Source organism: Epinephelus moara, chromosome 24 (assembly GCF_006386435.1).
Source record: "Epinephelus moara isolate mb chromosome 24, YSFRI_EMoa_1.0, whole genome shotgun sequence".
In the NCBI taxonomy this organism is placed as follows: Eukaryota; Metazoa; Chordata; class Actinopteri; order Perciformes; family Serranidae; genus Epinephelus; species Epinephelus moara.
In genome coordinates this window covers 17,931,756-17,944,940 of record NC_065529.1, presented here as the reverse complement: position 1 = coordinate 17,944,940, position 13,185 = coordinate 17,931,756, and the positions used below count along the sequence as shown (strand labels likewise).

General features: G+C 42.2%; 1 protein-coding gene across 2 annotated transcripts in view; it reads right to left on the bottom strand.

Annotated features, from left to right (window-relative positions):
- Window positions 1-13,185, bottom strand: part of LOC126386307 (arf-GAP with coiled-coil, ANK repeat and PH domain-containing protein 3-like) — a 72,766-nt gene that overhangs the window by 9,438 nt on the left and 50,143 nt on the right. The window contains exons 10-19 of one of the 2 annotated variants that reach the window (XM_050038562.1): window positions 4,331-4,443; window positions 3,191-3,242; window positions 2,866-2,966; window positions 2,577-2,688; window positions 2,223-2,455; window positions 1,586-1,655; window positions 1,304-1,398; window positions 606-826; window positions 381-473; window positions 49-150 (exon numbers count right to left, since the gene is read on the bottom strand). In XM_050038562.1, coding sequence (XP_049894519.1) covers window positions 49-150; window positions 381-473; window positions 606-826; window positions 1,304-1,398; window positions 1,586-1,655; window positions 2,223-2,455; window positions 2,577-2,688; window positions 2,866-2,966; window positions 3,191-3,242; window positions 4,331-4,443 — 1,192 coding nt within the window. The remainder of the gene's footprint in view (window positions 1-48; window positions 151-380; window positions 474-605; window positions 827-1,303; window positions 1,399-1,585; window positions 1,656-2,222; window positions 2,456-2,576; window positions 2,689-2,865; window positions 2,967-3,190; window positions 3,243-4,330; window positions 4,444-13,185) is intronic. The other variant, XM_050038563.1, reaches the window with a different exon arrangement.

The following is a 13,185-nucleotide window of genomic DNA, read 5'->3' as shown; positions in this document are numbered from 1 at the left end:
AAAAACAGGTAATGCAACATGATGATATTCTTGCATCACCACACATACCTTCTTCTGTGACGCTGTCCACCACTGAGCCAAAAACTAGAATGTCTGTGCTGCCATCAGTACTTCCTCCCAGGCCGCTGTCACTGCTAAGACCTGCCGGGCCAAGCATCGCCAAGCCATGGACACGTTAATCATTACACAGCACATACTTTAATTACTCACACACACACATCACCATCACTGGTAGGATTTCACACTTAGTCGAAAACATGTCAGAAATTTGTGAGATGTTTTTGTCACAGCAAGAAAGTCTTACCCGCATCTTACTTTAAATCTACAATAACCTTGCAAGTGTATCGTGCCTGTTTGTACTGAGTGTGTAGTGGACTTACTGCGGGGACCAGAGCCAGTGTCGAAGTATGAAAACAGTGAATCCAGCTCGTCTGGACAGAACAGGGAGTCCCGGCGAAACTTTGCTGCGGCTGCTGCCAAAGACAAAACATCACAAGATTTCAGTCTGGCCCTTAGAGTGTTAAGTAGACTTTCTACATACACATATCTCTGGGCTATTCAGGCTATATCGTACTGCTACAGAGAAGTTAATTCTCCGCACTGACCTGCTGAGAGGTTTGCAGGTGAAGCGCTGCCCGGCTCGTAGCGATGGTATTTCCTGCGGGCTTTGTTGGGGGCCCGAACAGAGCTGTTGTGTCGCTGACACTTTTTCACCGTCCAGGGCCGGGACTTCCTTTCCCCCTCCACCAAAGCCTCACTCCCACTCATCTTCTTCAGGAAGCGTTTCTCTACATACTTAGACTTGATCCAAGCCTCTTTCTCCTGTCTGGAAGTATATGATCACAAACTGACAAGTTATAAATAATTGGAGACACGACATATACACATAGTTGGGTGTAGCTTGGATTGAGTAAGGTATAGACACTATACAGATAAAACTTAAAGCTAATTGACTTCAGAGTGGCCAAAAGTTTCAAACATTTAAAGGTACACTGTCAGTTTTCAGCCAGCTTTGTGTCTCCGCAGTGTGGGAACTCCCTGCCAGTGCCATGAGCAGAAATTCGTTGCATGATTTGTCATTGTGCTTTAACTATGCTACCTAATGTGCCAGCCAGTGGATTTTGGCTGGAAAATGAGGAATTCCCAGTGCTGCTGGCACAGTGGTTGCCTTTACACTGTTTATCTGCACACATTTCCCACATCGCTGAGACACAGACCTAGTTAAAAATCAGCAAAGCATCCCTTAAATGTATAACAGGATTTATTCCCTTGCTAAATGCTCCTCCTGGAGTAAAAGACTGACCTTGAACTGGACGGTCCAGGTTTTTTCGCTCCCTGCTCCTCGCAGGCTCCCTCATAAATATGATTGATCACAGTGTTCCCCAACTCACACATCAGCTAACATGAGAGAAGAAAGAACGAGAACAGAGATGGAAGACAGGGGCAGACAGGGAAACTTTTTTTAAAAGAGTAGTTAAAATTGTTTAAGCAATGCACTAGAGGAATAATAAATGTAATTCTGGTGGGAAATAAAAGCACAGCACAGAGAGATGAAGCTGTAGGCAAATGTGTCAGGGAGACGCACCTTGAGTAATTCTGGCTCCCATGAGTCTAACGTCAGTGAGCGCACTTTAGAGCAATGGACGCCTAAACTCCTGAAAGAAGCAAGAAGAAAAAGAGAGTCTATAAAGAAAGTGAAGTGTAAGGAGAGTCTATATCTGCATTTTTACTTTTGCCCCGTTTAACACAACTGCCTGAGGAGGCAAACTTTTTCTATGTCTCTACACTTCAACACTCTGAAAGTCTCAAGAGTGAAGCTAAAAACAGCCTTTCTCTAATTACTTAATCATCCACAGTGGTTTTAGTTTGATCAGTCTCACACACCCATGTTTTAAATTCATCTAGCAGCTGTATCTTGTCTATTTACAATAGATGACTTGATGTAATGATAGGTCTAACTGTGTTTGACATACACCAGCATACCAGAGGAGCCACTGAGAATAAGATGTGATGCTTTACTCATGTGAGTTATATTAAAAAAACAAGTACAAAAACAGGACAAATGTCACGAAGGCATACCGTGACAAGTGCGGATGTGCTGAGCTGGCTTATTTGCTGCAACACTCTTGCTATAGATCAATCTAAACTGACAACCAGTTCTGCTGTTGTGTTATTCTTTAAGCTTCCAAATGAACTCTCTCGTACTGTTAAGGGCAGTTTACCTGTGGATCCCCGAGCACTCGATGCAGAGCAGCACCCCAAGGTTAATGGAGGCCCAGCAGGGAGCCGCTTGGCCGCAGTCACAGCACAGCTCGTTCCCTGGCAGGCTCTGTACCCTCTGGAGGAGGCTTTCCCCACCTCCCCGAACTCCCTTATCGGCCCTCTCCCCCCTCTCTCTGGGCTCGCTGGCAGAGTCGATGCTGCTGGTGGAGGGCGAGGCTGTCCGGTCCAAACGCTGCAGAGACAGGTGGACAGGTCTGAGATTATGAGGTGACCCTGGGCCGATTAGTAATAAAAAGAAAATAACACTTGTGTGCTATTATGCGCTGTATGTGTATGCGTGTGTGCACGCATACCTCAATGTAATAATTGTCGGCGATGTCTTTGTAAGCGGAGGCGATGCTTGCCTGGACCGCCTGGATCCAAGCCTGCCGCAGCTTCTCAGACTCGGCCTGCAGCATACAGCTCCTACAGGTTTGTAGAGGTCAGTTATATCATACCTGCCCACAACTGTCTAATGCCATTAGTCAATAATTCAACAACTAATTAGCACAGTGAGAATCTAAAAGACCACAAAACAGGAAAGCTTTTTTAGAGGGGTTTAGTTTGGATAAAACTTTATTCCATCAGGACACACACACTTACTTAGTGGGTGAAACCACCTCGAAGCAGAACCTCCTCTCATTATCTTCACACGGTTTGACAGAACACAGCCTCAGGTCCTCCACCACAACTGTTAAAGAGTCCTGTCATCGGCAGAGAGGAATGTCACAGCAATTCTATCCGATTTACGCTTCAAGCTACAGAAGCCTGGCTTCATCATAACTGGCATTAAAAACGAGTCAGTGCACGTGCCAATTCTTCTCTGCTAATATGCAAATTACTAAGAATTATACCAATAAATTTAAACTGTCTGACACTGCTTTGCATAGACAAGCTTCGGTGATGAAACGTGTATGTCAAATCGTACCTTGAGTTTCTTTTGGTAGACCAGCTGGCTGTTCTGTATAGAAAACCACCGCCTAGAGGAGGGGAGAAGGTACGAGGTTAGACAGTTTCTGTGAGACAGAGACAAGATCGTTAAAACGTATGCATGCTGGAATAGGTCCTGCAAAGAAAGAACACTGTAGTGATCAATAAATATATTGAATATTGTCTGACTCTAAGGCAAAGGCTAATATAGAGCTGCGCCCTAATAGGTGACCAAACATCAGTCGACCAGAAAGGTCATTAGTCGGCAAGATTTCACTGGTTGCTTAGTGGCAGAAAAAACCCCCCAAACAAACGTGAAACTCTATTAGGAGCTGCGCTTTGTCATAATAAATCACAGTTAATAACATGTCGGGCAGGAAATCCAGAGTGTGAGATCATCTTGAGAAGGTGAAGGACGAACCCAAGGTGATATGTAAACTCATCTTCATTTGTCAACTACAAACATGACGAATCATCTCAAACATGTTAGTGGCTACATGTCCATTAGCCACTTAGCACAATCATTACTGCTTTGCAGACAGCGTCATTAACAGGCGGCTCGCTCAGTGTGTGACGTGCACTTGTAGATAAAATATAGGCCTATATTAATGAAGGTTCATTAGTACGGTTTTGTATTTCTCTGTAATGTAGCACAGTGTCAACAATGTTACTGATACTATTCTTTCTCACACCTTGAACTCAAACCATTGTGTTGCCCCGCCCAAAATATATAATTCAATAATTTAATTGATATCGTAAACATGGGTATGACTAGTCAACTAATGGCCCTAAATGACGACTACTAGTCAACTAGGAAAATTCTTAGTCGGGGGCAGCCCTAGGCATTCTTCATTCGTCCAAACCACTTTTTAAGGTAGAAAGTCATCCAACACAAAAATCAGGGAGTACAAAGTTTAAAAATTAATTAAGGTTCCTGTCATTTGGGCCCTGCGACTTTGGTGAAAAATATTAAAATGCTGTTTTTTCTAAATCAACAGGCCAACCTTTTCCTTACAATACATGCCATTTTACATTACCCTCTTTTAACAGTTTTGTATGAGTATTGATTATCTCATTAACTTTAATCAGATTGTCTCTTAAATTTTAAGTTGACTCTCTCTTATCCCTTCTCTTTTACCTGTTCCAGGTCTTGAACGCGTTGCTGGCCCTCTTGAAGAGGTAGCCCTCCATGACCACACCATTGGGTGCATCCACATTGAATTCCAGCTTGGGGTCATCATATGAAAAGTCCTGTTGGCAGAAACACACGGGCACAAAATCAGTCTCAGTCTGGCTTCCTCCATTCTGCATTATTTAATTAATGAACTGCCGAAAACCAGTGTCTTAAGAAGGCCAAGATTTCATGATTTAGTTGATCCTGCTCTGCAAAAACACCACTAGTGTCATCATCAACAACAACGGACACCGTCGTTTCAACTCAAACGAAAGCCAGTTTAATTATGGCTCACTTTTTTGTCTTAAAACATTTCTAACATGCTCATATGTACATTGAAGAGTTAGTGATGGCCATGATCATCCTTCCTGTCCAGACTAGCTGCAAAGAGTTTCCTCTCCTAAAATATTCCAACATAAGTAATGGAGGGCAGAATCCACCATCCTTGTTCTGTGTTAAAATGCATGTTAAAGTTAATCTGAAGCTAATACAAGGCTGAAGGCACTGCATAAATACTAGGTCAGGTGACAGTGTTGAGCAACAAGTGTAAAAGTTCACCTAATCACAACAAGAGGAAACAGAGATAGTGCCTTATCAGCACCACATACAGTAGCTGTGTTGACACACTGCTACTGTCGAACAGTTCCTTTGTTATGTACCTTGTCTATAAATGTCTACCCTCTACACCGTCTGTTCATTACTACTTAAATGTCAAATTGGTACCCATCAGCTAAGAGATTCTCTAATTTCTAATCTGTTTTGTCTACACAGAGTTGGATTTCTCTGGAAAGCCAAATGCCACCTGCTCAGCGAGGTGAAAAACACAAGGACACAGATTTAAATGAGAGCTGAGGCTGAGGTTAGGTTTCACTATTGTTAAGGAGGCCTTTGGTTTGGGGCAAGGTAACACTGGGCATATGACAAGCTGTGCACATAGGCAGACTACACACACACACACACACACACACTAACTCAGTGCTCTCTTCTCTTGAAAAGATCATTGAATAATTCCGTGTGTTCTTCTTTAGAAAACCCCACTGACTGTATAATTGCACACTGCTGTCGTCATGTACTTTCGGTGCCCTTTTGAGTTTGTTAAAAACATCAAAGCCTCTTTTTTGATTATCCCAGATGACACAAAAATAAAAAAAAAGCACTTTTTCTCATTCAGTATTGCTCGAAAGGAAAATTGATCATCTTCGCTGCTTTGTATTGATGAATGTGAGTGGCTCAGAGTCACATAGAGAGCGACAACATGTGACAGTGGTGGACCAGAATATAACTGCTCTATGTATTATACCCAAAATCTGGTGTAATTTTCCCAGGTTTATGGGGAAACATTCAGAAATACATGGTGTGACACAAACAGTCTGTCTCCCTGCCAGCAGCTGAGGCACTCAGAGCTCAGAGGTGTTTCATCCAAAGGAACAACCTGGTTTGACACACTCACAAACACACGCGCACACGCACTAGATTCAAAAGGGGCATGTGCACGTACACACAAAGATACAAACATGCATTCAAGCATCACAGCTTGCTCACACACACTGAAATAGACCACTAGATGGAAAATTCATTTTGTCAACTTTGAGACAAAATAACAGAAAGAAGATTTTGTCTTTGTCAAATTTCATCTAAAGTAAGAAAGAAGTGATGTTCCTCACCAGTGTATAGTCCAACCTGCCAAATATCTTCATCTTAACCACACTGACATCCAACAGCATCTCTAACTCAGTAACAACAGATTGAAGACAATAAATAAATAAATAAATAAATAATGCAAGATGGCTGTCAGAGAGAAAACAGCATCTCTAAAATATCCCACAGGTTAAGAAACACACGCGCATCCCACGCGAGTCCAGATAAGAGACTGTCCGCCAACAGCAGCGCGCTCGTGCCGTTCCTTTACTCAACGCCACCTGCCGACTGCCCCTCGGCCGCATGGACTCTGGCGCGAGCGCTTATTAGCATACAGCTGTCACGGCGTCCTCGTGCCCCGCTGACCCCGTCGCGGCTGCCGGAGATCAAACATTTCATCCTCTACAGCGGGGGCCCGCGTAATGCGCCTCCTCCTCGCCCCACACCGCGATTTAAGGGCTCCCCTCGAGCTGTTCTGGAGCCCCGGGTTTCACCCACAGTTTCTGAGGAGTCAGCTTTCCATCTGTCTGCGGCTCTCTACACTGTTCCTGCTTAATCGAGCTGACATTATTGCTCCCCAAACACCAGCCCGGAGCCCCCGCTTCCCACCTTAAATCAGCCGGGACTATAGGATCGCAGCACACAAGTGTCCGGCGGCACAGGAGGCTGCATAACGGCCTGTAGGCCTGTATCCCAACCTGGGACACAAACATGTATTCATACTGCACAACTGATAATTCTTAAAGATCTCAAAATACCTGTGAGACTGTGTCAGAAATGTTTATTCAATTAGGCCTGTATGGACATTTTTAGGTATCGCTGTAGCTATGTATGTTAAGATGTGTATGTTCGTTTGTCCACTGGGTGAACATCATACTAAACACAGCTGTGAAATCATGCAATGCATTTAGAATTTTTTCCTATACGTTTTCCCACTTTGTTTACTGGTTTTCACATTTAAGAAAACATAGGCTATATACAAAAGTACAGGAAAATATTTTTTTCACCCCCTAGGGACAACCAGACAGATGGAATCTAGTATGAGATAATTATGTGCCCCCATAATAAATAAACAGTAATAGACACAGTGTGTGTGTGTGGATGTGCACACCCGCCTGCCATTTAGAGTAAAATTCTATAGAATATTTTGAAAATGAACAGTAAGCAATGCAATTTGACCGTACCTTAGGGAGAGGATTGTCCTCACACTGACAACCAAAAATGGCTGTAAGAGGATTTGGATCAATTGTTCCTCTGTGTATTTTGGAAAGGTCTTAAAAATGGAGAGCGTATGAGCTAGTGTTGCAGGTGAACTACATATATTACAGGAATCATCAACTGAGAGGTACATCTTTGAGATTCTTTAGACAGATGAAGTCTGTGTACCACCTTGAATTGAACTGATTGGGAGTACATTCTTCAGAATATATCTGACCACTCATTTGACAGTACATGAGGGGAAGACCAAGGGAGATGACATGCACCAAATTGAACTGGGGATATTGTGATGGTATGTTTGGATGTCTAGACCATAGGAATGTGCCTACAGCTGCCATGTTTTAACACAAATGTATTCACAGCCCTTATTCAATACTATAAAACACTCATACACATATGTATACATGCATGCTATAACTGGTTTGGTTGGATCACTTGAACTGACACAAAGTGATAAACTGCATCATAACGTCTAAACACTTTGGTTTATAAAATATTTACTCTCCCTCTCACTGCAGTTTTCAACAACACTTGCATAGTTTTGTGGATGTTTTTGTCCCTCTCTCTCTGTTTACCTCCCTCTGACTTAAAAAGTTGTACAGCCAAATGCTGTAACAATGGAGGAGGAGAGAACTGAGGCGACAATCCCCCTGGGAGCCACAATGAAGTCCTGCACACATAAAAGAGTGCTGTGAAAGAATGGAGAGAGGAGAAAGGGGGGAGCATGTGAGATATAAAGAGGGGGAGGTGGCAGTCGAGGCAGATTTACCAAAAACAGTGAAAGTAAAGGCGTGAGGTAAAGAGCAACACAAAAAGGAGAGGGAGAGAAGTGAAAGGACAGAGATGGGATGATTAAAATAACTCCTCACGTCTGCAAAGATCAGCTTCACGTTCAGGAGAATGTCATGGATGTCCTCATGTTTCAGTTTTTCTAATCTATATCTTTAGTGTTTACATATCACATCCCTCGTCATCTCTCTGTTATCCATCATCCTCCCCTGAAAAACAACTTTGCCCTAAGTGACATCCAACTACATTCATAATGAAGCTGGATCTTATTCTCGTCTGAGTATGACTACTGCAGTTACTTAATGGTCTATTAATAAAGGATGTGTACCATCTATAATTCACAAACGCTGCTGTCTCCTGGCTTTGCTTCCTGCACCACCGCATTTGCATACTACAGGGGCAGCTTTAAAAAAAGAAGGGGAGAAAATCTGAAGTGGATCATGGCAACGTTTTCTCCTTGATCGTTTGATGCTGCCTGCTTTTTCCCTTCTCTTTCTTTCCTCAGGCTTTTTAGTGATTTTTTTTTTTTACGGATGCAATTACAATGTAAGAATATCTTTCTGTCTGACTTTCTAATGCATCATCACTGATTGGCTCAAATAATCGTCCAGCCTAGATCTGTGGGCCTGGTTTCACATCATCACCATGCTGATGACTCAGCATTTCCACAGAGAGTCATCAGCATGGTGTTTAGTCAGTGGAATTTGTAATATTAAAAGATGAAGATGATGTTCGACCTCCATTCTGAATTGTGACAACCATTTGCAAAATGCATAAAAAGAGGCAATGGAAGGAGCTAAAGTGAGAGTTTTTGTGTCATCAACTAAAAACACTTTAAAACAAAGTTCATTTAAGTAACAAACAACGTGGCTATTAATCAGAGGCTTCAATCTGCTCATGTAATTTCCAAAAATCCCAAATCTTACACTGAATAGAGATAACTAACTTTAATTTCTTTACATCAAGGACAGTTATAATTCAGAAGTCACTACAGAGATACCCTCTGCCATCTTATTCTCTTTCATCCCTGTTTGGATCTAAAGCTGATCTCTTCCTTTGTTTCATCGTTCTTCTCTCTTTATCTGTCCTCGACTCTTTGTCTTTCATTCAACCAACTACTGCGTGCCATAAAGCCATCTGTTGACTTTGGCTGGAGCTGGCAGTGCACGCAGAGGGAAGTGGGTTGAGGTTGGCATCGTGCACACCATCAGAGCCAGCTGTGATCAGATCATATTACTGCTGCCTCTGCATGCTCATTTCATTAGATTCAAAGAACATTTCTATTCATGTACTGACTGAAACAAGGGTTTGGATTTGACCACACCAAATATAACTTAATATGTGGGGCATTATCTTTCATTTTAAATATCTAATTTCTAATATAATAAGCACCATTTACTTTAAGAAATGCACAGAAAATGTGAAGTGCTACAGTAAAATCTCCACACAAAGCATAACGGTCAGCCTGTAATGGAGGTATCTTGTTTTCCCCAAGTTTCTCCAGGTACTCCGGCTTCCTCCCACAGTCCAAAGACATGCAGGTTAACTGGTGACTCTAAATTGGCCGTAGCTGTGAATGTGAGTGTGAATGGTTGTATGTCTCTGTGTGTCAGTCCTGTGATAGTCTGGCGACCTGTCCAGGGTGTACCCTCCCTCTCGCCCATTGTCAGCTGGGATAGGCTGCATCCCAAACGTGACCCCTAACAGGATAAGTGGTTATGGAAAATGAATGAGTGAATGAGTGCCTAGTTTGGCTTCGTTCCACAAGCAGTGATTGACGTGATTGACAGCCGTATGAGGAACTCTTTGGCTCTGACTGGTTGTTTTCAGTGCACCATGGTCTGATTCTTGCCAATGCCATTAGAAGCAGCAGGAAGAGGAAGAGGGACATGATTTTTTTTACAGACTATCTGTCTTATGTACTTCTTTGAAAATATAGTGACGGCTTTAGCAAATATGCCATTATTTTCAAAGAAGTTAGCAACTGCATCTGTAAGGTGTTCATCAGTGAGTGATTGTCACAGTCAGATGTGACTATTTATTTATTTTGCAAATTATATTTTGATCATTAACATGTGTAAGATATTTTCACTTAAATGCAAATGTGCATTTATTCATTTATTGTATATACATTATTATTATTTGCTGACTAAGTTTTTTATTTGTGTTGATTTCTTATTAGCTCTTGGAGGGAGAACTTGTCCAGGGCACTGAATGTCCTACGTCCTGCCCTGCCTGGATTATTCCTGACTGTATAGTTGCAATTGTACTGCAAAACAGACACACTGCATGCCGGAGTGTGATATATTGATTAGTTGATCAGCATTAAATGAGATCAGGAGGAAAGAACAGAAGGGGATTTAAAAGTCTAGACAGAAAGTAGAGGAGATAAAAATGTCATCCATCACAAGAACTACTGCAACTTAAAATACGATTAAGAAAATCTACAATCGATTCAGTTTCAGAGAGAACAAAACAGATAGTAATGGAAAATATTGCTTGAGCACACGTCACAGCTAGGAAACTATTTTTAAGCTTCTACTTTGACAATTCTATCTTCTTCACAGGCTTGCTGACATGTTGACAAATCCTCGGGGTTAATTCTTCAGATGAAGCAAATTGGAACAGCACAAACTAGCAGCAGGATATTTGGGAGAGCTGTACTCTTCAAAGAGAAGCAGAAGAGAGGGAGGGGGAGAAGCTATGTTTGTGTTTGTATGTGCATTTCTGAGAAACAAAGGAATGTGTGTGTTTGCCTTCATGGACGTGTGCATGTAAAGGATGGAGAAAAACAGAAAAATGAAGGAGGAAGCTGAGAGATCTAGACCAAGAGAACAAAGACATCAAACGAGAGACAAAAATACGCTTGCAGGGTTTGTACCATGAAAGTCCCTCAGATGGATATCGTAGGCAGGGTGGGAAAAAGTGGCAATGTCAGGGGAGCCGAGGTCATGACGTGATGAAACACACGAGTTTCAGTGAGGTCAACAGACACACACGAGGTTACTCAATGGAAAACAAACCCAAACAAAAGCATCTGACCAACGTGCACAAACATGTTGATAGTGCCTCGTGAACACACAACCCGCGGATACACACGGAAATACAGTGGAAGCATATAGATACACAACAGCACAAAGCAGCATTCACGGACAATGTTTTGATGCTTCCAGGCAACATACCACCCCTGCACACACACACATTCATGCTATAACAGAGGAAGGGATTGCTTCATATACACACACACACACACACACACACACACACACACACAAACACACACTGTCTGTACTACAGCTTCAAACGGCCTCTTGATACCTGCATGTCATGACCATAAAACTGCTCTTAATACAACAGTCACTCAATTCGTTCTACACTGCTAAAGAATCAACCCTGCTGCGTGTTTGCAGATATTGTGATCTCGGTAAACAACCGAGCTCAGATACTAATTTCATGGACAACATCTGAAAATCCAATCCTCTTAAAAGAAACCCAACATTACTGCCAACACAGGCCAGGTAAACAACCCAGGCCAGATGTTCCAAAACACAGTCAGCCATAAGGGGGGAAAAGCAGGCTTCTTTCTGGGGTCCATCTGCTTGGGGTGGAGGTTTAAAACAAAAATATACATTATATTTATTGTTATGCTTAATGTAGCCTGTTTCATGTAGAAAACCAGCAACTGCTAGAAAAAAACAAAAAAAAACTGCAGGCACCTGAACACAGGACCAGAGAAATGTGCATGTGTTTATATGAATAAAACAGAATTGGGGAGGGCCCATTTACTCAACCTTTTCAGGGGCCCAGCCATTTCTGCAGGCATCACTGCTCCTGGAATGTTACACAATGCAACACTCACATTTTCAAACCTTTTAAACCTGACAGTATTTTCATATCTGAATGTTTTGCATTGCAGTGCAGAGCATGTAATGTGCAGGTCATGGACAAGCTGTTTTCATGTTGTGTTCATTAGTATGTGTCTGTACATGCAGTAGTATGAGTTCACTTGTGGTAGTTCCACTGGCATAAAGTAATTACCACGGGCTCAAGTGCACACTATTGTGTTGCAACGAAGTGCATGCTAGTTACTAATTATAAGGCGTACACACCGCTGCCAACTCTTAATAAAAAAAAGACAAAGGAATCTAATTTAGGGAGCTTTGCTACGTTTGCCTCCTGTTCGTCTCTCTCTCGTCCTTTCTTACTGCTGCTTTTATGTTTAACAGGCATGACTGTACGCTGGAGTTGCAGATGTGCTCAGCTTGTCAGTCCTGACAGATTTTGCATCTAAACTAGCTACTGGATTGTATCATCTTGTAACATACTCAAATAGAAACTACCATCATCAACATACATCTTACCCACCAATCGCAATACCTGTATATGACAAAAATTTCAAAGAATATAAGAAATGATTCATTTAATTGAATTGTTTTTTTATAGTTTTATAGTTCTTTTACATAAAATCATGACAGAGATGGGTATGCACTTTTTAGGGCATGTAGCCTATAGCAAATGGCACCATTTTAAATTTAATGTGAGTTCTTCTTTGAACACAGGTTCACAGGTGTAGTTCTGAGGTGGCAGTCTGAATCATTTGCAAGTGTCCCAACTCCACCCCACGGGCCCCTGTGCAATCACTCTGCCTGCACTGTCTTACATTTACGCCCCAAGGTAGCTCCCTCTTTGCACAGTAAGTGGTAAGTGGAGTTATATGAAAGTAAGCGTGCAGAGAATGTTGTTTACCAGGAGAAGCACACAGGTTTTTAACCGTTATGTGTAGTGTGGCACTGTGCCATTTCTGTGGCAACATGCACATTTTTATTGCATGCAAGTGTGTGCAGATTGCCGTCTAAATTGTGTATGGGCCTGATGGTGCACAAATAAAGTCACTCGAGTATGACTAACATTATATGGAGGTTTGGAGCTGTGAGTTATTCCTCCGACATGCTACACAAAGGCGACATGTTAATAGGGCAGTTAACAGTGTAGCAGCCCCTCAGTGTCAAGTCAAGTCACCACATTAGGGTTCCGAAAAATATGAACTCACCTGCATCAGTGTCTGGAGGAAGAACGTGGTCAGGCAGGAGGCAGGTGAGGTGAGATAAAGAGAGATAAAAGGTGTTAATGCAAGATCACCACTGCTTGAATTCCCTACATGAAGCCAAATATGT